The sequence below is a fragment of the Jaculus jaculus genome, chromosome 2 (genome assembly GCF_020740685.1).
Source record: "Jaculus jaculus isolate mJacJac1 chromosome 2, mJacJac1.mat.Y.cur, whole genome shotgun sequence".
Taxonomy (NCBI): domain Eukaryota; kingdom Metazoa; phylum Chordata; class Mammalia; order Rodentia; family Dipodidae; genus Jaculus; species Jaculus jaculus.
The window spans coordinates 49,783,659-49,804,056 of NC_059103.1; the positions used below are offsets into that span (position 1 = coordinate 49,783,659).

At 43.6% G+C, this 20,398-nt stretch overlaps 1 protein-coding gene across 11 annotated transcripts in view; it reads left to right on the forward strand.

Moving 5' to 3' along the window:
• Positions 1 to 20,398, forward strand: part of Piezo2 (piezo type mechanosensitive ion channel component 2) — a 428,243-nt gene that overhangs the window by 386,793 nt on the left and 21,052 nt on the right. For 9 of the 11 annotated variants that reach the window (XM_045144701.1, XM_045144708.1, XM_045144702.1 and 6 more), the window contains 9 exons: positions 4,143 to 4,310; positions 6,852 to 7,259; positions 7,924 to 8,182; positions 9,868 to 10,050; positions 13,141 to 13,393; positions 14,255 to 14,387; positions 16,466 to 16,613; positions 16,710 to 16,924; positions 19,863 to 20,021. In XM_045144701.1, the coding sequence (XP_045000636.1) occupies positions 4,143 to 4,310; positions 6,852 to 7,259; positions 7,924 to 8,182; positions 9,868 to 10,050; positions 13,141 to 13,393; positions 14,255 to 14,387; positions 16,466 to 16,613; positions 16,710 to 16,924; positions 19,863 to 20,021 (1,926 nt within the window). The remainder of the gene's footprint in view (positions 1 to 4,142; positions 4,311 to 6,851; positions 7,260 to 7,923; positions 8,183 to 9,867; positions 10,051 to 13,140; positions 13,394 to 14,254; positions 14,388 to 16,465; positions 16,614 to 16,709; positions 16,925 to 19,862; positions 20,022 to 20,398) is intronic. The other 2 variants (XM_045144707.1, XM_012948385.2) reach the window with 1 other exon arrangement.

The following is a 20,398-nucleotide window of genomic DNA, read 5'->3' on the forward strand; positions in this document are numbered from 1 at the left end:
AAATATATCCTGAAAACAAGACTTTATTTTTCATTTTTTTCCCCAAGAATTTGCACATTAATTTCTGAGACCATTAGTAATATCAAAAGTTTTAAAGAAAATATGTGCATGAAATCCTTCAGTTAATGAGTGTTAATAGCACCTTGTGTGTCTCCTGAGACCACCTTCCAATCTAAAATTGTGAAGGACAAACTTTAGTTTCCTCCTCTGAAAGGCTTTGTTGAAATAAAGAAAAGAAACTCTTTATTTTATAATTTTTCAAACCATAATGTGCCTATGTGAAAGCTATGAATCTAAAGTTCATTCTTGTTGCATTAATCCTCTGTGCATCTGCAGCTCAGTGCATTTACATGCAATGATTCTCTCTTTAATTTATTTTAATGCCATAAAATAGCATCCATCTTACCTCTGTTCTTCCTAAGTGCTTGGAAACTATAGTTCAGTGATAGAGTGCTTGCTCAGTATGTGTGAGGCCCTAGGTTCGATCACTAGAACCAAAATAGTGGCAGGAATGACAATGATAACAATGATAATAAGTGAAGAGTTCACGGGCATGAGTGCACAAGTGTGTCTGTGTATTGGGGTGGGCATATCTGAAGGTAATGGACACCCCCAATATTGACTAATGGTGATTCCTACTTGCAGGAGTGAATGAAGGTGAGTAGAAAAACCTAAAATTTTCACATCCATTTTAGACCTGCAATGAACAACCTTCTACTTCTTCTTCTTCTTCTTTTGTTAACTGGAGGCTTGTAGGATGAGAAAGTGCTGAGATTCTCTAGGCATACATCCGTCAGTCCATCCATTCACTAATTTATTTGTTTAACATCTACAAATGTTCCTCAGCTTTGGACCATGCTGCTCTTCATATTTGGAATGTGGAATGGGTCTAATCAGAACTATGTTTTTATTTCTTTTAATTCCAAGTTTTAAAATGTTCTGGCTTACTTAAGCAAAAGTCAACAACTGGAATTATTTGCTACAGTGGGGCTCAGAAGATAGTGCACATGTATAGTATATAATCCCAGTGTTGGACCTTTGCATCCTTTCTTTGATAAGACATGTTGCCTCCTAATATGATTCAGAATATTTTCTTAAGCACCATTTTTTAAAACCTCTGCTCTTGCCTTGTATCATACTAAAGAGATGTTTTTGTTCCCTTTAATCCTTATATTTGGCAAATGAAAAGGGAAGTAAATAGACACTTTGTTCATTTATTGTGATATTAACCTTGTTTGACATTTCATGAAGCTATATGCTATCTCCCAAAGGGGGAAATGCAGATGAATACAAAAGTTCTTCATAATATTTAAGACTTTTCATAGACTTCCTGAATGTCATACACATTTAAAAATATTTGCTGTAGAGCCAAGCTCTGACAGAAAGGAATTTAAAAGAATATTTTAGGGCAGGAAGGATGGCTTAGCGGTTAAGACATTTGCCTGCAAAGCCAAAGGACCCAAGTTCAATTTCCCAGGTCCCACATAAGCTAGATACACAAGGTGACGCATGTGTCTGGAGTTCATTTGCAGTGGCTGGAGGCCCTGGCTCACCAATTTTCTCTCTCCCTCTCTCCTTCTTTCTCTCTGTCAAATAAATAATTAAAAATAAAATATTAAAAATCAATATTTTAGCCAGGCATGGTGGCACATGCCTTTAACCCCAGCACTTGGGAAGCATACGTAGGAGGATCACCATGAGTTCAAGGCCACCCTGAGAATACAGAGTGAATTCTAGGTCAGCCTGGGCTAGAGTGAGACCCTACCATGAAAAAAAAAAAAGAATATTTTAACAAATTAAAATAACAATAGACAGTCTATAAAGTAGACATGTGATTCCTATATTAGTGATTTTTAATTACAGAACAATTTATCATATGCCCAATTAAGAATTTAACTAAATATTGGGCTGGAGGGATGGGGTAGCAGTTAAGGCATTTGCCTGCAAAGGCAAAGGATCCTGGTTCAATTCCCCAGGACCCATGTAAGCCAGACTCACAAGGGGATGCACTCATCTGGAATTCATTTGCAGTGGCGTGCCCATTCTCTCTCTCTCTCTCTCTCCCTCTCCCTCTCCCTCTCCCTCTTTCTCTGTCAAATAAATGAAATAAAAAAGTTTTAAAAAGTTTTAAAAAAGAATTTAAATATTATAAGTTAAAACTTAGGAAGAAAAAGAAGATAAAGACTGGTTAAATAAATCAAATAATCTTTAACTCTGACCCAATAGTATAAATGGAAAACTATACCCATGATGAAAAGCATGAATTAGAAGCTATTTAAATTCATTGAGTGCTTTTTGCAAACAGTGTCAAAATACCACCACCACCACCCCCAAGTCAATTAAATCAAGAAAACCAGAATTGCTATAAATAGTCTGTAATGTATTGTTTTTATGGGGTTTCTGTGAGGTAGGGTCTCACTCTGGCCCAGACTGACCTGGAACTCACTCTGTAGCACAGGCTGACTTCAAACTCACCCTCCTGAATGCTGTGATTAAAGGCATGCACCACCTCATGGGCGCAGCATTTTTAATGCATTTTGACTTTGTTTTTTAAGCTGAAGAAAAAGGAACACTAAGTCCAGTTTATAAGGTGTTCACGAGTCAATAGACTTAACTTTTTCACAGTGGCTGAGTCACATGCCCAATTTCCCTACTTTAGGACTTTTCAAACCTCCAAACAGATATTCTCTCCAGTAAGGTCTTTAGGAACCTTTGCACTGGGGAGAGACGCTGTGTATCCCAGAAGAGATCCCTTATGTGGAAGCTGGCACTCAGACACCTGCATGACTGGGGCAGATGGGGTCTGGTGAGGATGTGTGATCTGCTCCCTTTACAGCCAGCCGGGTTGACATTCATGTTGCACATTGTTTTCCCTTGAGACCCCAATAGATCGGGTCAAGATGTGGACCTAACAAATGAATCCAGATTTCCTTTGATGCGACAGTCACAATCTTCTTCAAATCCACATCAAAAATGCCAAAACTAAATTTTGAACAGTTCCCCTTTGAAACCGTTTGTCTATCCTCATAAAGTAGTACATCAGCTTACCTTGCTACAGTGTTGGTCATACTCTGAGCAGCATGCCTAGGGATGGACGCAGTGGACGTTATTTGAAATGTGCCACCTGAGAAATTGCTATTGGCGGCATCTCAGGTCTGCCCTCTCTGAATGCTGCTCCCTTGGGTACCAGGAAATGAGGGTAAGGGCATCCGTCAAGACTTAAGACATCACCTTGAATAAAAACTAGGCAAAACGAAACATTCACAGACAATACATCTGGCATTGCTGGGATTCCTCTATTATTTTTTCTGTAACATTTTTGTTTTTGATGTTGGCTGATACATAGCCATATATCAAGCCAGCTTCTACATGCAAGGAATCTGGTTTGGCTTAACTGGATCTGAACCCCCCCCCCAAAAAAAAAAAAAAATGAAGTGGAAGATTTTGTTTATTGTGTCATCCTGAGCATCCCTCTCTTTTTGGAGACTGTATTAAAAAATTAAAATCTTTTACACAAATTGTATGACAAATATTTCTGCTTACACAATAGGGTTAAGAAATTGCTCTCAATGTACTTGGGATGATGTTCCAAAGAAGTAAATTTCTTTCTTTCTTTCTTTCTTTTTTGTTTGTTTGTTTGAAGTAAGGTCTCACTCTAGCCCAGGCTGACTTGGAATCCACTCTGTAGGCTCCGGCTGGCCCTGAATTCATAGCGATCCTCCTACCTCTGACTCACAAGCACTGGGATTAAAGGCATGCATCACCACGCCTGGCAGAAAGCCCATTTTCTTCATTAGCAAAGAACCAATTGCTTTGCGAAGTTGTAATGACACCAGTCCCGCTTTGCAAAACAACTACAGGGACCTGTCATGATTCTGCTCCTTGTCTTCCCCAGACAGTGTCATTGAAGATTTTATCCTCAGCTGGTATATTTAAAAAAAAAAAAAAAACCCTCCAGTTTCTTATGTTTTCCTATCCCGCCAAACAGGTCCTCCCCTGTCCTGGAACCCCCGCCTGCAATGGTCATCATGGGTGTGCGCGGTTTGCCCGCATGGCCGATGTGTTGGTTGGTTGTCCCTGTGTGATGGGATGCGCCAATGGCATTTTTAACTCTGTGTTTCTGTAACTGTTTGCGCTGCTAGCTGCTACACTGAGGCGACCCTGCTGATCTCAAGGCAGTCCACCCTTGATGATTTAGACGGACAAGACCCCGTTCCTAAAACAAGCGAGCGCGCTCGGCCTAGGCTCCGTAAAATGTTCAGCATGGACATGTCTTCCTCATCAGCTGACAGTGGCAGTTTAGTATCAAGGTGCTTAACTTGTGCATGTTTTGTTCCGTCATCTTCTCTCCTCTCCCTATGGATGTCACTGCAAGTATGAGTTCTTGGGATTTATGTTATTATTTTTCCTTTATTTTGGTTTTAGTTTAAGAATGTGCATGACTAACAAAAGCCTAACCACACCGCTGAGACATCATTGTTTCCAGGACAGCAATCCCTGAAATTGCTCCTCAGTTTTTGTTAGGAATTTCTGTAAAATCCTAATTATAAACATGGTTCTCCATGGTTTTATGTATGTTACACTTTCCATTTTTTAAATACACAACCATGTATCCCTATGTTTGATTTAAGGCTCCTTAGGGACCCGTCATGGGGAACCTCAGAAAAACTTATCCACAAGATTTTGGGGGGGGGCGGTTTTCGAGGTAGGGTCTTACTCAAGCCCAGGCTGACCTGGAATTCACTGTATTCTCAGCATGGCCTCGAACTCACAGCAATCCTCCTACCTCTGCCTCCCAAGTGCTGAGATTAAAGGCGTGCGCCACCATACCTGGCTATTATCCACATGATTTTTTAAAAAATACATACTGTAGGGAGAAGTATCTACCACCCTTCGTCATTCTCAGTTAATGCAGAACAAATTTGTCAGTGTCTGGATGTGCATATCTAACATAAAAGTCAGTTGATACTTTACTATTGGCTTTGAAAATATGTACCAGTATATGTCCCCTGTGAAGACTATCACGTGCCTTATTTGGAAAAAATTATTCTGGGATCAAGTTTCCTGATTAAAACCCAATAGAAAACAACAATCATTTAGAAATGAAATCACCTGCATAGAATTTAAAAAGTCTTTGTTGCTTTGATCTGCCTTAGACGGGTTATGGGCGGGGGGACTCCAACCACATTGGGTTTATCCTGACATGAAAATGACCCAGTGCAAAGAAAACTGCATTCTGACGCTGTTATGTGATAGCACATACCAGGGTGCCATTGCTCTTATGGCTGGCAGCCGTGTACGCTAGCTTAGTGATATGCAGTCAGCCGGGTCCTGGCATTGACAAGGGAGGGAGCTGTCCCAGACGTCCTCTGTCAGGCATGAGCTTGCTGCAATTCCACTCTGCAGAGTCCTGAGCCTCTGAAACCCTCGGCAACTGTGCTTATCACTGCTTACAATCACAGTGGAAGTCAGACCTGGTATGGAGCTGACTCCCACGACCTGAAAATCTCCCGGGGTGATGGTCAATGTCATGGCTTCTTGGAAGCTATGTGTGACTCGGGTTAGTCCTGGCATTCCCAGAGTCTACTATGTAGACACATAAGACCAAAGCCACCTTGACATACTTCATTCCTCACTCATTGATATGTCCACCTGGGCTCCTTGGCAGGAGAATTCTCAACATCCTGAGCATTTGAGAATCTCAGTATTTCTGGAACCTACCTGCTCACACAGGGCATTCAGACAGCAGTACACGTTGCACGATCTAACAGATTATACCTCTGCATCCACCAGATTCCAAATATCCTTCTCTCCTCTGGGAGCCAGATGCTAAGGAAAGGCATGCCATGAATTCCACAGCCTGCCTGCATTGTTTTCATTCCCAGCCTTCCCTGCATGTACCTGATAGGGAAAGCTGGAAGCCACGGTACTGAAGGGGAAGTAGGGCACTAGACAAAAAAAGCATGGGGTGGCAAAAATATGGCATGATGCAAAGAGCAGACAAGGTTATGAGAAGAAACTGTAAAAAGAACTAGTTTAAAAACAGCAAAAGGAAAACAGTTCTTGGGATTATGTGAGACCAGGGAGACACTCTGGGTTGCAGCAAACAACAGAGAAGATCACCTGAGAAGAGAGAGTGGCAGCTGGTCCATTGTACACAGTGAAGGACTTGGAAGGAATGGCTGTGAGTGATAGGAACTTTCACGCAGGTGCACTGTGCATCAATTAGAACAAGGCAAAGGATGAGGAAGCAAGGGCAAGACAGACCAATCTTAAAGAAGGGGGCCTATTTTAAGCATGCGCTTGTTTAGTTAAGCTAGTACCTGCTCATTCCTGTCATCCCCAATGGACCTGGACAGGTCCCCTCGTATAGGAGTAAGAGTAGAACACATTTTGGTCAAAAACAATCCAGCATGGCTTCTCCTTTCCATGCGCTTTCTTCTTTAAAGAGGTGATCACGGTAGGTATGCTGCGCTGACTGCGTGCTGACTTGGAAATGAACCCGGGAGCTCATGGCTGTGAATCTTGATCCTGTTGTCAAAGGCTCTGTGCATAGACAGGGTTGCTTCTTGCAATCCACGTGACTTGCTCTGGTTTTAAAGGATGTGATGCTCACTGTTCACTGTTGCACCTAGAAGGCTACTGCTTACAGTTTCTGTAGTCCAGGAGTGAATATCTGGAAAGAACAAAGAGCATGGGTTGCAGAAAAAGGCGGGGAGGAATTTCTTTTTCTCACATGCTTGAGGTTTTTTGACTTGGGCACTCTGAAGTGGTATCATGAGAATTTAGACAGGTCCTGGGGTGGTAAGAATGCTCAAAATGGGCACCCTGCCCATCCTTTCTCCTCACAGTGAGCCCACACAGTGCACCATGCTGTACTCACGCCAGGGGACCACAGAAACCATTGAGGAGGTAGAGGCTGAAGCCGAGGAGGAGGTGATGGACCCAGAGCCTGAACTTGACGATGCCAGCGAGGAGTACACGGCTGAGTATGAGGCAGAGGCTGAGGAGGTTGGCCTCACTCCTGAGGAGGAGTTACCTCAATTCTCTACAGATGATGGCGATGTGGAGGCCCCGCCCTCTTACAGCAAGGCTGTCAGCTTTGAACACCTGTCCTTCGGCTCCCAAGATGACTCTGGAGCCAAGAATCACATGGTGGTCAGCCCTGATGACAGCCGCACTGACAAGCTGTCGCCGGGGTCCATCATCTTACCACCCTTGACTCATGAGCTGACAGCCAGCGAGCTGCTGCTAAACAAGTAAGATATGCAGAGAGCTGGTGTGGAACCCTTGCCTGAAACCATGTTTCATGCATAAAGCTATTTAAAATGTTATATGAAAGTACCTTCAACTGGTCCATTCATGACCCTAAAGTGTTCACTGATAACCCCACTGAAGAGAGCCCTCAGTGGAACAGGGATGGGTGTGAGAAAACATGAGTGTAACCCACCAGGAATTCAGCCAATCCTCAAAATGTTCTTATATTAAAGTTCTCACTAAAATTTTCTTACAAGTTCTTTCAGGCTATGCAAATGGAATGTGTACAAAGCATAAATGAATTTCATGTTTAGTCTTGGTTTCCAAAACCAAGATGTGTCAGTATCTATGGAAACATTTCAAAATTGGAGAGTATCCAACATCTTAAAGACTTCCATTCCCAAGCATTTCAGACAAGGAATACTCAACTTATACTAGGTTGTCTCATATATATATATATATATATATATATATATATATATATATATATACACACACACACACACACATACATACATACATACACACACACACACACACACACACACACACACACACACACGGGAAATAGGATTTGAAGTAGGGCACAATAGAAAAAAAAATTCAGGCTGAGTGAAATTCAGTAATTGAGAGACAAATGTCTCATCACGATTTTTCACGTTGCAGGATGTTCCATGACGATGAGCTTGAAGAATCGGAGAAGTTCTATGTGGGCCAGCCCCGGTTCTTGCTGCTGTTCTATGCCATGTACAACACTCTGGTGGCCCGCTCGGAGATGGTGTGCTACTTCGTGATCATCCTCAACCACATGATCTCTGCCTCCATGATCACCCTCCTGCTGCCCATCCTCATCTTCCTCTGGGCCATGCTGTCTGTCCCCAGGCCCAGCCGGCGGTTCTGGATGATGGCCATCGTCTACACTGAGGTGGGCCACTCGGTTCCTATAGACCCACTTAGAACAGCGATCATTCTCTTGTAGTGCTGGCAGCAATTGTATGTGTCTTCACACCTCCCATGAGCTACATGATGGTACCCTTCCCATTTAAAATATATGAGGAAACAGCTTCAGTGAGATTTGGTAACTGACCCTGAGCTACTCTATTGCTGTTGGAGGGAGGCTTCTAAAAGCCTGCTTGTCAGGGATGAGGGGGCCATCTGCCTGATCATGGTTTTCCCTTGTGAAAATGTATACAGAGAAGATTGTGGAGCTCCATCAGAACCACAGGGGAGTAGAGGGGAAATTTGTGGGCTGCTGCAGTGGCTTGTGTATTTGTATGTATGACAAAGGCTGAGTTTCTTCACTGACTTGTAAGGAAAAGTCTTCACTGGGCTGAGATGGATCAGTGGTTTAAAGTGCTTGATTGCAAAGCCAATTGGCCATGGTTTGATTCCCCAGCACCCACATAAAACCAGAAACAACCCCCCTCAAAATAAACCCTAAGACATTAATGTCACATGGCTTATTCACATACTAAAAATGAAGATTGTGGGATAAGTGCATGCCCATGACTCTGATTGGCCTGCTCATCACAGTCTTGCCAGAACAGTCATTCCTGAGCATTGCTTCCATCATATCTCTCCAGGACACAAATGACTCCCTACTTAAGCAGTGGGTGCCAGCCCCTTGCACCCCTCATTATGTGAGAGTTTATCAGATCCCCATTGTCACCTAAGTAAGAGGAGACACCAAGAACATGGACAAGGGAACAAGAGATACTTATATAGCTTTCATGTTGAAAAATAAATAAAAATGTTCTTGGTTGGGTTATGGTTTTTCATCTTCTTTACACTGAAGAATGAAGTAAGTAGAAGATTGAGTTGACGTACCTTCATTGTGCTTTAAACTATGTTCCAAAACCTTCCAACCATGCTAACCAGAAGGGCACAAATAGGAAAAAGAAAACAAATGATTCTTTCTGGTTTTCAGTGCTCAAAGATTAATGTGGAAAAACAGATTGGCCCTGAGACAAGTGAATGTTGTATACATCAAAACTGGTAATCCATGGCTAGCAATGTAATTCAGTTGGTAGACTACTTGCCTAGCATGTAAGAAGCCATGGGTTTAATTCCCAGCACCACACCAAACTGGACAGGGAGGCGCATTCCTGTAATCAATCCCAGCCCCAGAGAGGTGGCAGTAAGAGAATCAGGAGTTCAAGGTCATCCTCAACTACATAATGAATTTAGCATGAGTTACATCAGAGAGGCCCTATTTTAAAAAAGCATAATATACGTCATGAAAAATTATAAATTAAAACAATATACAATATATAAGGATATAAATATATTTCTATTCATTTGTCCTAACTACCATACTTTGAGAGCACAGTCACTAGCTAAATCCTAATTAAACAGTATAAAAGCCAATTCTTCAAACACAGAGGAAATGACCATTCAGGTCATCCAATGGCGTGGCTTGCAATTTAAGACATTGTCCACAATATGATCTTGCTCTGGCTTTGAACCCACAATTTTGAGGTACATATTATTATTCCACATAACGGTGAGCCTTCTTACCATCTAAACTGTGAATTGGATCTCTTTTCTCATACATTCCTGTTCCTAAGAGGAGTGTTTTTGTTTTTTTTAATTTCTGTCATCCATATCTAGGTGGCAATTGTAGTCAAATATTTCTTCCAGTTTGGGTTCTTTCCTTGGAATAAGAATGTGGAGCTGCACAAGGATAAGCCTTACCACCCCCCAAACATCATAGGAGTGGAGAAGAAGGAAGGCTATGTTCTCTATGACCTCATTCAGCTCCTGGCTCTGTTCTTCCACCGCTCCATTCTGAAGGTACTGCATGCTGACGGTCAATCCACTTCTGTTGATAATTACAGTCCCTGAGCTATTCCTGGCGAACATGAACATTATGAATGGTATTGTTGTGGGGTCTGTATTAGAGTTCTCTAGAGGAACAGAACTGCTAGGATGAGTTATATTAAAAAGGGAAATTTATTGGATTAGTTTATGGTAGGTAGTCCAGTAGCAGTTGCAGGAACCCGGTAGCTGCTCAGTCCACGTGGCCTGATGCCTCAGCAGTCCCAATCCGGCACTGAAGGCCTAGAGGCTTCCTGGGGAAATGCTGGCTCTCAATCCACACTGGTCTTCAGTCCACGCTGGAAGGCAGCAAGGAGCTCCAGCAGCCAAGTGGAAGGAAGGGGCTCTTTTCTCCCAGAGCTTCCATATATAAAGTTCCCATCACCATCACTGAAGAAGACTTAAAATGCCCCCAGCATGGCTCAGGGAATTTTGTGGAAGAGGTGGTGGAAAGATTATTAGAGCCACAAGTTGGGACATTTTTCACAGAGACATCCCCTCTCCCCCAGAACTGACTGCTGCCCCCAGAATGCATGACCCACAATCCCCGTGGAGTTGACCTGCATCCCCAATGAGGAAGGCCACTCCAGAAAGGAGTCAGGGAGGAGGGAAGGATGGTACCAACATGTGATGTTTACATACAAACTATGTCCATATCTAGTAAAAAATATGTTTATACATATAATAAAAACGTTCCCATCAGAGAGGGGCCGCCCACTCTGGGGTAAGGGCTTCCTCCTTCAGTTAGTCCTTCCTAGAAGCAAACTCAGAGACTCACCCAAAAGGGATTTCTGCGGATTACTAAACAGATCAAGTTGACAACACCTTAACCATCACAGGGTGTAATCAGCATACTGTGTGCCCTTTAAAATAAGTGATAGTTATATTCATTTAATGGACATTTTCTCTTAAATGTCAGTGTTCATATGTGAACTTGTAGTAAGTCTGGGAGATACTTTTCATTTCCTGTACAATGTATCATTATTAATCTATACTTGAATATCATTTCCTGAATGAGGTGAGGTATCATGTTAGTTTAAGTCAGAACATCAGAGCACAGTTTGAGATGGTTCCCCTTGCCTCTCTCCATCACCACTTCTTCCCACTTTCTTCTAGTAGTATGGATTTTTTTAAATTTTTTTTGTTCATTTTTATTGATTTGAGTGTGACAGAGAGAGAAAGAGACTCAGAGAGAGAGAGAGAGAGAGAGAGAGAGAGAGAGAGAGGGAGAGAATGGGTGTTTCAGGGCTTCCATCCACTGTTAACGAACTCCAGACGCGTGAACCCCCTTGTGCATCTGGCTAACATGGGTCCTGGGGAATCGAGCCTCGAACCAGGGTCCTTAGGCTTCACAGGCAAGCGTTTAACTACTAAGCCATCTCTCCAGCCCTAGTAGTATGGATTTTACCAGGCAGACTCTTGTCAGGAAACTACAGGCTTTTTCTGAAAGACCTGTCACATAGAGCCAGGGGCTTTAACTGCCAATGTGCCACTGCCCGGGAGATGGAGGTCCTTCTCAAATTCACTAACACTGCCCTTTTGAGCAGCTGTGTAGGTATAATTATGTCCAAATTATTACATAGCTCACATTACTGTACTGTTGTTCCTATTTTCGTAATCTTACTTTTCTCCTATTTTTACTTTGTTTCCTTTTTTAAAAAAATTATTTCAGAGAGAGAAAGAGGCAAATAGAAAGAGAGTGAGCATACCAGGGCCTCCAGCCACTGCAAACGAACTCCAGTTGCATGTGTCACCTTGTGCACCTGGCTGACTTAGGTCCTGAGGAATTTAACCTGGGTCCTTTGGCTTTGCAGGCAAGCGCCTTAACCACTAAGCCATCTCTCCAGCCCTACTTTATTTCCTTTTATAAAATATTTTAAATTTCGTTTTTGGTGGTTGTTTTTTTAGAGGTAGTGTTTTGCTGAGGCCCAGGCTGCTCTAGAATTTACTCTGTTGTCCTAGACTATTACCTTAATTGCCTTGAACTCACAGCAATCCTCCAACTCTGCCTCCTGAGTGCTGGGATTAAAGGTGTGTGCCACCACACTTGACCCTAAATTTCTTTTATCAAATTATGACTTTATCAGTCCTTGAGATCTTTTTTAGAACAAGGCTTGGCGTTCTTATCTTTTTTTTTTTTTTTTTCTTTTGCTCTGTAGCCCAAGCTGGGCTGCAACTCACAATTATCTCAGGCTGCAATATTCTTCCTACCTTGACTTCCGCCTCCTTCATTGCGAGGGTATAGGCATGTGCCATTCTACTAACTTTTCTTCTTCTCTTAAGTATGACTCATAGGGAGGACCAGGTCAAACCTTGGGCCATAAATGCACATCCTGACCATCTGGTGAACAGAAGACGATGAGATCATTAAAGCATTTTTACCCAAGAACAAGGCCATTCTCCAGGCCACATGCAGGTCCAGAAAGGATCTCCTGTGGCATGACCATGGAGTTCTCAGCCTTCAAGTTCTGGGACCCATTCTCCCTCTTTGTTTTTTGTTGTCGTTGTTGTTGTTTGTTTGTTTTTTACCATAAGATCTTTTCCCTCTTTCCTTCAGACATAAACCAGGCCAGAAGGCACCAGAACCTTTGCTTCATATATGGTTAACACTTTTCAACTAGAATATTTTATGGTTTTGTTTCTGAGCCAACCAGGAGTAAGCCAGGCCTTACCTCACCATGTGGTCTAGGGGAGGGACAGCATGAGTCTACAAAGTAGAGACACTGGTGAACATGGAATGTTGAGCCTGAACCCACCTATGGGCACTTCAGTAAGACACTTCTAGTGCTGGATGTGAGCACACAGATGTGTGCTGTAAAGTGGCTATTCAGGGGACAAATCTAGAACTTATTCCATCCATCCTTACTCCCTCTGCCATACTTTACCTTTCTCACGTCAGTTCATTAGCCAAACCCTTGTCGTCACCACCCGTCTCTGATCTCCTGGGACATTTGCATCCTCGCTTGCTTATTTTAGCCTTCTAATTTTGAGCGATTGTATGTTGGAGTCAATATTTGAAGACCCTGAGATGGTAGCCTCAGCTGTCACTTTCCCCTGCCTTCTCAGTGTCACGGCTTATGGGATGAGGATGACATTGTGGACAGCGACACAGACAAGGATGAGTCTGATGAAGAGCTGTCCCTCAGTCGGGGCAGAAGAGGCTCCTCAGACTCACTGAAGTCCATCAACCTGGCCGCCTCCGTAGAGTCCGTGCATGTGACCTTCCCCGAGCAGCCAGCAGCCATCCGGAGGAAACGCTCCAACAGTGGCTCCCAGATCTCCCGAGGGTCCAGCTTCTCTTCAACTCGGTCAAAAAGAGGTACATCGCATCACATGTAGGCATGAAAAAGCCTCCCAGTCAGGCTTTTTCTAGTGCCTCTAGTCTGGGGAGGGAAGGTGATTGGGTGCTATTGAGAACATTGTGTAATGTGGAAGGAATGTGCCCTGGTATCAGAACGACTTAGGTTCAAATCCAGCCCTGGCTACATGGCTTCATTGTTCAAAACAGTCTGATTCCTTGTTAGGGCAAGGATTTCTGGGAGTAGTGAAAACAGCCAGCGCACGGTGCACAGTAAGACATATTATTTGTCCATTGTGTGCAAAAAATTCCTGCTGAGATTACAGGGTGCTATCAGGCCCAACTTCAATGAGGACTTTTTAACAAAACCACCTAGCATGTCCCTAAGCTAGTTACTTTCTTACTAAACGGAATATAATCAAGGAAATAAACTCTCTAGCTGTTACTCCTGGAGTAACTGGGTATATGAAGCTGATGCCTGAAGCTTCCCAAACACTGTAGTCATGTATAGAACACGCTTCTGAGACAGACGACTGGCAGACAGGCTCAGATGCACGTGATGGCTGGAGATATTAGGAGATGGAAACAGGTCTGGGTCGTGAACTCTTATCTCACAAAGCTGTGACCTGGAACCTTATTAGGCACAGTCAGAACAGTTGTCCCCACGTGTTGGCTCTGGAACACAGATTAGAGGAGCAGTGCTGGGAACCCACAGTTATTGCAGTTTGGTGACAGCCTTAAGAGGCTCACTTCCAAAATGCTTGGTAGCATTCTTAACCCATCTGTGCCTGTCCGTTCCCTGACGCTGGGCGTGATTTCTGCTGACAGACCCACTCTTCATCTCTCTTCCCGCCTGTTCTTCCCTCTCCTTGCCCTTTCTAGGCAGCACGAGCACCCGAAACAGCAGCCAGAAGGGAAGCAGTATTTTGAGCGTCAAGCAGAAAAGCAAACGGGAACTTTACATGGAAAAGCTTCAAGAGCACTTCATCAAAGCAAAGGCATTTACTATGAAAAAGTGAGTTACCTGAGAGCCTTTGGGTCATGTGCTCTGTCTCAGGGCTGGAAAACTGGTGTAGCAGTTACCTTTCTTCTTGCTGCTGGGATGAAAATACCGACCAAAAGCAGCTTGTGTGAGGAAAGGGTTTATTTCAGCTGACAGTTTCCAGAGGAAGCTCCATCATCCGGGGAAAGCATGGCAGAGAAAAAAAAACAGAAAAAAGAAAAAAAAAAAACTAGTTCAGCCTGGCAGGGTGGCACTCGCCTTTAATCCCAGCACTTGGGCAGCAGAGGTAGGAGGATCACTGCCATGAGTTTGAGGCCAGCCTGAGACTACACAGTGAATTCCAGGTCAGCCTGGGTTGCAGCGAGACCCTACCTGGACTCCCCCACCCCCGAAAAAAAAAAAAACAACTAGCTCACATCAAGACAAATAGCAAGAGCAAGTTAGCTAGCACTGACAAGGGGGGCTGTACTATAAAGTCCCAAGATCCACCCCTGTGACACATTTCTTCCAGCAAGGTGTCATGTCTCCAAAGTCTCCACCCGCTGGGGACTGAGTATGAGGCTTAAGTCACAAACACAGGACACGATAGGGCACATTTCACATTCAAAACACTGCACCTGGTATCAGTGACTTCCCATAAACAGAGACAAAGTGTTGGGAAGCCATTCCTCATGTCGTAAACATCGCCTGTTAGAGCAAAGTGACTCATAGTGGTATTGTTTCAAAAGTCGGTTTTCCGTGAGTATTTTCAAGGTCTTGGGTTCTATATTTTCAGGCATAGTGATACATTCTCCTCCAGAGAGGGGACATGGAAGCATGGGGGGTGGGGTTAGCCAGTTATCCCAGAGTACTTCAGCTGGTCCCGAGCTAGCTTCCCAGCCCCAGCCACTCGCTGAGATGTCAGAAGTGTCTGCAGGGCTGGGACTATGAGCCAGAACGAACGGAGCCAGGAGCTAGTCTTGCACATAGGCTCAGCTGGGAAAGCGAAGCACCTGAACCTGGCCTGGATTGAAAGGCAGAACCCAGAGGACAATGAAGACAAGGTGGAGGCTTGAAAGATAAGCCAGAGGCAGGAGAGCACAGTGGCAATGCCAGAGCAAGAGGGAGACAGAATCTGAGGGCAGTTCTAAGGAGCCATGATGGGCACAGGACCCCAAAACAGAAGGGGCAGAAGGCAGCTGGCACAGACTTAGACTTGATTCTCCAAACCTCAGTGGCCTTTTGTGCTCCCTCCTTTGGTTCTCCGGGACCATGGAGAATTATATTCTCCCCCTGGCCTCACACGAGGCATGGTACAAATGCAGAGAGACCAACAGCATGCACAGGGCCAAGTAGTGAATAGCCAAACCCAACACCTGGTTTCAGGGATTTATGCCACTCTGTTATGCTTCAAGCAAGAGAAAAGGCGCAAAGTGGCCTTGATGTTCATGACCCCACGGTAGCTCATGCTACCCACACAACACCGGCATAATAGGAGGGGGGAAAGGATGACTTCAAAATAAAAGAGAGACTATTGGAAAGAAGAGAGATTCAATGGAGGGAGGACTTGAAGGGGAAAACAGAAGGTTGTGGGAGAGAATTATGATTTTGATAGATTGTCTATATTTATGGAAGTTGTCAATAAAAAGTTTATTTATAGGGCTGGGGAGATGGCTTAGCAGTTAAGGCAAATGCCTGCAAAGCCTGAGGACCCAGGTTTGATTCTCCAAGTCCCACGTAAGCCAGATGCACATGGTGGCATGTGTGTCTGGAATTTGTTTGCAGTGGCTAGAGGCCCTGGTGCACTCATTCTCACACTCTCTCCCTCTCTGTGTCTCTAACAAATAAAAAAAAATAAATCTTAAAAATGTTTATTAAAAAAAAAGAGGAAGGTCATGGTGGTACCCTCCGCAGAGAGCCCTGTCGTACTCACTTTGGTGATACGCTCATCTATAACTCCTTGAACAAGGACACCCCCAGGGGATTTTCCTGAAGCTGATATAGGAGAATGAGGTCCAGCTGAAAGAAAGGGTACAGTGAATGCAGAATCTGGTCATTCTCTCCTCCCAGCCCTCCGGAAACAAGCGGGCATGGGCATCTCTGTTTTGCAGGACGCTACAAATATATGTGCCCATCAAACAGTTCTTCTATGACCTCATCCACCCAGACTACAGCGCTGTGACCGACGTGTATGTGCTGATGTTCCTGGCTGACACTGTGGACTTCATCATCATCGTTTTCGGCTTCTGGGCCTTTGGGGTAAGTTAAGTTGAAGACCTCCATCCATGTGCTGACGAAGGGATGGCTGTCTATCCTGGGAAGGGCCACCGGCTGAGACTGTTCTCTCTTCCTCAGAAACACTCAGCAGCGGCAGACATCACCTCTTCTCTATCAGAGGACCAGGTCCCTGGGCCATTCCTGGTGATGGTCCTCATTCAGTTTGGGACTATGGTGGTGGACCGTGCGCTGTACCTCAGGAAGACTGTGTTAGGCAAGGTCATCTTCCAGGTCATCCTTGTGTTTGGGATTCACTTCTGGATGTTCTTCATCTTACCCAGTGTGACAGAGAGGTAAGGCCTTCCTACACAGACCCAGCAGAGCAACACCCAAGCTGCACAGTGAAAAGCGGGGGATCGCTGTCAAACTCAGGGCAAACCCAGAGTGGGAGGAAATTGACTCCACCTCCACAGAACTTGAGCTGCATTTCTTCCACCACATTCACAGGAATAGAGCGTTCAAACTAAGAGACGGGGTCAGCCTGGATGTCCATAGCAAATCAGAGATCTATGGTGTGGGTGTGGAAGAAAACTGAAATTGGTCTTACAGACACTATTCAGAGGAGAAGAGGACATAAGATCATGGCATATGAAAATGGAGGCTGCTTAACTGGTTGAAAGAAATATGGAGAGATAATAAGGAGCAGATGACAATAGTATCTGTCACTTAGGATGATCATGGGGCTTCATAATGGGGTCTTGGAAACACTTCATAATGTCACATGATGACATGATGTTATTTCTGTCACTCTATTGCTAATGATTAAAACAGGTTAAAATAGAAGGAAGGTTGAAATGGGTCTTTACAAGTCAGCTTTTATAAGCCAGGCATGGAGGTGCACATCTTTAATCCCAGCACTAGGGAGGCAGAGATAGGAGGATCACCATGAGTTTGAGGCCACCCTGAGACTGCATAGTGAAGTCTAGGTCAACCTGGGCTACAGTGAGACTCAAAAATCCACACACAAAAAAAAAGTTTTTGAAGGGTAAGGGGATATATTCAGGAGGCTGAAGCAGGAGGATCATGAGTTGGAGGTCAGCCTGGGCTACATAGCAAGACCTTGTTTCCACAGACAAAGGAAGCCTGCAGTTTAGAAGGAGATAAGTCAGTGAGATGCTATTTTGCTCTTGCTGCCTGGAACACTGAGGTGCTGTCAGTGACACTGCCCTGAGTTCTGTCATACCACAAAATCTATTCTGCCTCTTGCCATTCTCCTTCCCTACCTCTGACCTACGGGTCTGTTCCTTTCTCTCTTTTATCTCCTACATGGTCTTCCCAACCCACACCTCTACTTCAAACAGGTCTTTTAACTAAGTTGGTGCTTGATGTGTGAAAAAAATTAATTAGGCAATAAAAGAAAAGCAGATTATCATAAACAGAACATATACACTCTGTTAGATTATGAAAAAAAATGGCCCATGGAGAGTGACTGTGGAACTGTCCAGATGATGTAATATTATTGAGCTTTGTAATAAATAGAACACACACAGGCATGGTATAGTTCTTGCCACCATGGGCTTGAGCATCCCTGTTCCTGCTTCAAGGATACTGCATTTGGAACCCCTTTGGAACTGCTCCCAGAGATGGTGACATGCTATTTTAAACATCCTCAGGCATCGTGGAAAAGATTTCATGTTTGACTTTGAACCTCAGTCATCCTTAGCCAAGTTATATAAATTGGGCTGGCTGATAGTACTTTGGGAATTGTAGGTAATAAATCATGGAAAATGAATCAAATTTCTGTATCACATAAGGAAACTGAGTCAGATATAATGTCTAATAAGGAAAAGCAAAGTGTTCCTAACAGTGGCTGGAGAGCAGTGGCTGCTCTCATTTGAGTATCGGGATTATTAGTTGTACAGAAATTATCATGATATAATAATAAACAATTCTGGGCATGGTGGTGCACGCCTTAATCCCAGCACTTGGGAGGCATGAGTGAGAGAAATAGAATTGGCACACCAGGGCCTCAGCCACTGATATTGAACTCCAGACGTTTGCACCACCTAGTGGGCATGTGCGACCCTGAGACTTGCTAGAGCAAGACCCTCAAAAAAAAAACAAAATAATAATAATAACAAACAATGACATTACAAATGTACTTACTTATTTTTTGGTGTGTGCATGTGTGTGTATACATGTTCATATGTATATGGGCACACACATGTGTGTGTAAATGTGCACACATGAGTGTGGAGGCCAAGATATTAGGTGGCTTATTGACAACTCCACACCTTGGTTTTTGAAATGGGGTTTCTCTTGCTGAACCCAGGGCTTACTAATTTGTCAAGATAGGCTAAGCAGTGAGGTCTTGGGATCCTGTGTCTCGACCTCCTCAACACTGGGATGATAGGCATGGACCGTCGTACCCAGCATTGTACATGCTCACTGGAGATCTGGGCTCCAGTCCTCATGCTCTCAAGACAAGAAGTTTACTGACTGAGCTATCCTCCTCAGCCCCAATAAAACAAATATTTTCAAAGGTAAAGAGAATTGTGAAGGTTTTCTTGAAACTAAAGTAGAAATAAAGGACTATTACCCAGAACACATCCAACAGCCTGGTAAAATCTCCCTTCCAAAATATATAGTGGGAAAGTAAGTATATCTAAGATTATAAGAATAATTCAAGATGGAGAAATGGCTTAGTGGTTAAGGCACTTGTTGTAAAGCCTAAGGACCCATGTTTGACTCTCCAGATCCTGCATAAGCCAGATGCACAAAGGTGAGGCAAGTGCAAGGTCACACATGCCCACTAGGTGGGGCAAATGTCTGGAGTTCAATTGCAGTGGCTGAGGCCCTGGTGTCCCAATTCTGTCACTTTCTCTCTCTCTCTCTCTCTCTCTCTCTCTCTCTCTCTCTCTCTCTCTCTCTCCCTGTCTTTCTATGTCTTTAAAATAATTTTTTAAAAGAATAATTCACATTAAGGCAGCTGTTTTGCACAAACTTTGGGGTTTGTAAGAATCTTGTGAATCTTATTTGTTAGTTTTTAGCCTTTTAAATAGAATAAGTGTCTTTCTACCAATATCTAATATCTGTGCCTTGAATCAAAGACATAAACCTAATTCAATACTCATGGATAGCTGAATGATGAATTTAGCCATTTTTCTGATACTTAACACTCTATACTTGTCTCTAAGGGACAGAAGAAAAACTTCATTTAATTCTAAATAACTGTCCTTTTGCACTAGAGAAGCATACCATTCCTTCACGTTCTGTATTTTCCCTTTTCAGGAAATTCAGCCAGAACCTGGTGGCTCAGCTTTGGTACTTTGTGAAGTGTGTGTACTTCGGGCTGTCTGCCTACCAAATCCGATGTGGCTACCCAACACGTGTGCTCGGAAACTTCCTCACAAAGAGCTACAATTATGTCAATCTCTTCCTATTTCAAGGGTGAGGAAACTATGTGGTCGTAGTCACTGATAATAGCGGAAATGGTTGAAAGGTATTGGGTGTCCTTCAAGAGGAGGGAGCAGAAAGATGGTGTTAATCAAAGTGAACTTTTACCATGTTACCTAAAACATGCCTTTCTTTTCTTCACACGTTCAGAATATGTTTTGTTCATAACCCCTCAAACTCCTTTCATCCTCCTTCTCCCAACCCCCTCCACTGAATTCTGTCTTATTTCAAATTAGTCCCTCTTCTATTTTGGTGCATGTTTCTCTTGTCCTCCTCTAGCATACATGACGGGATGTTGATGGGCCCAATATTATGCAGGTCTTGCAAATGCACTTCTTCAAACCCCTTTATGTGCCTCATGACTGCACCTG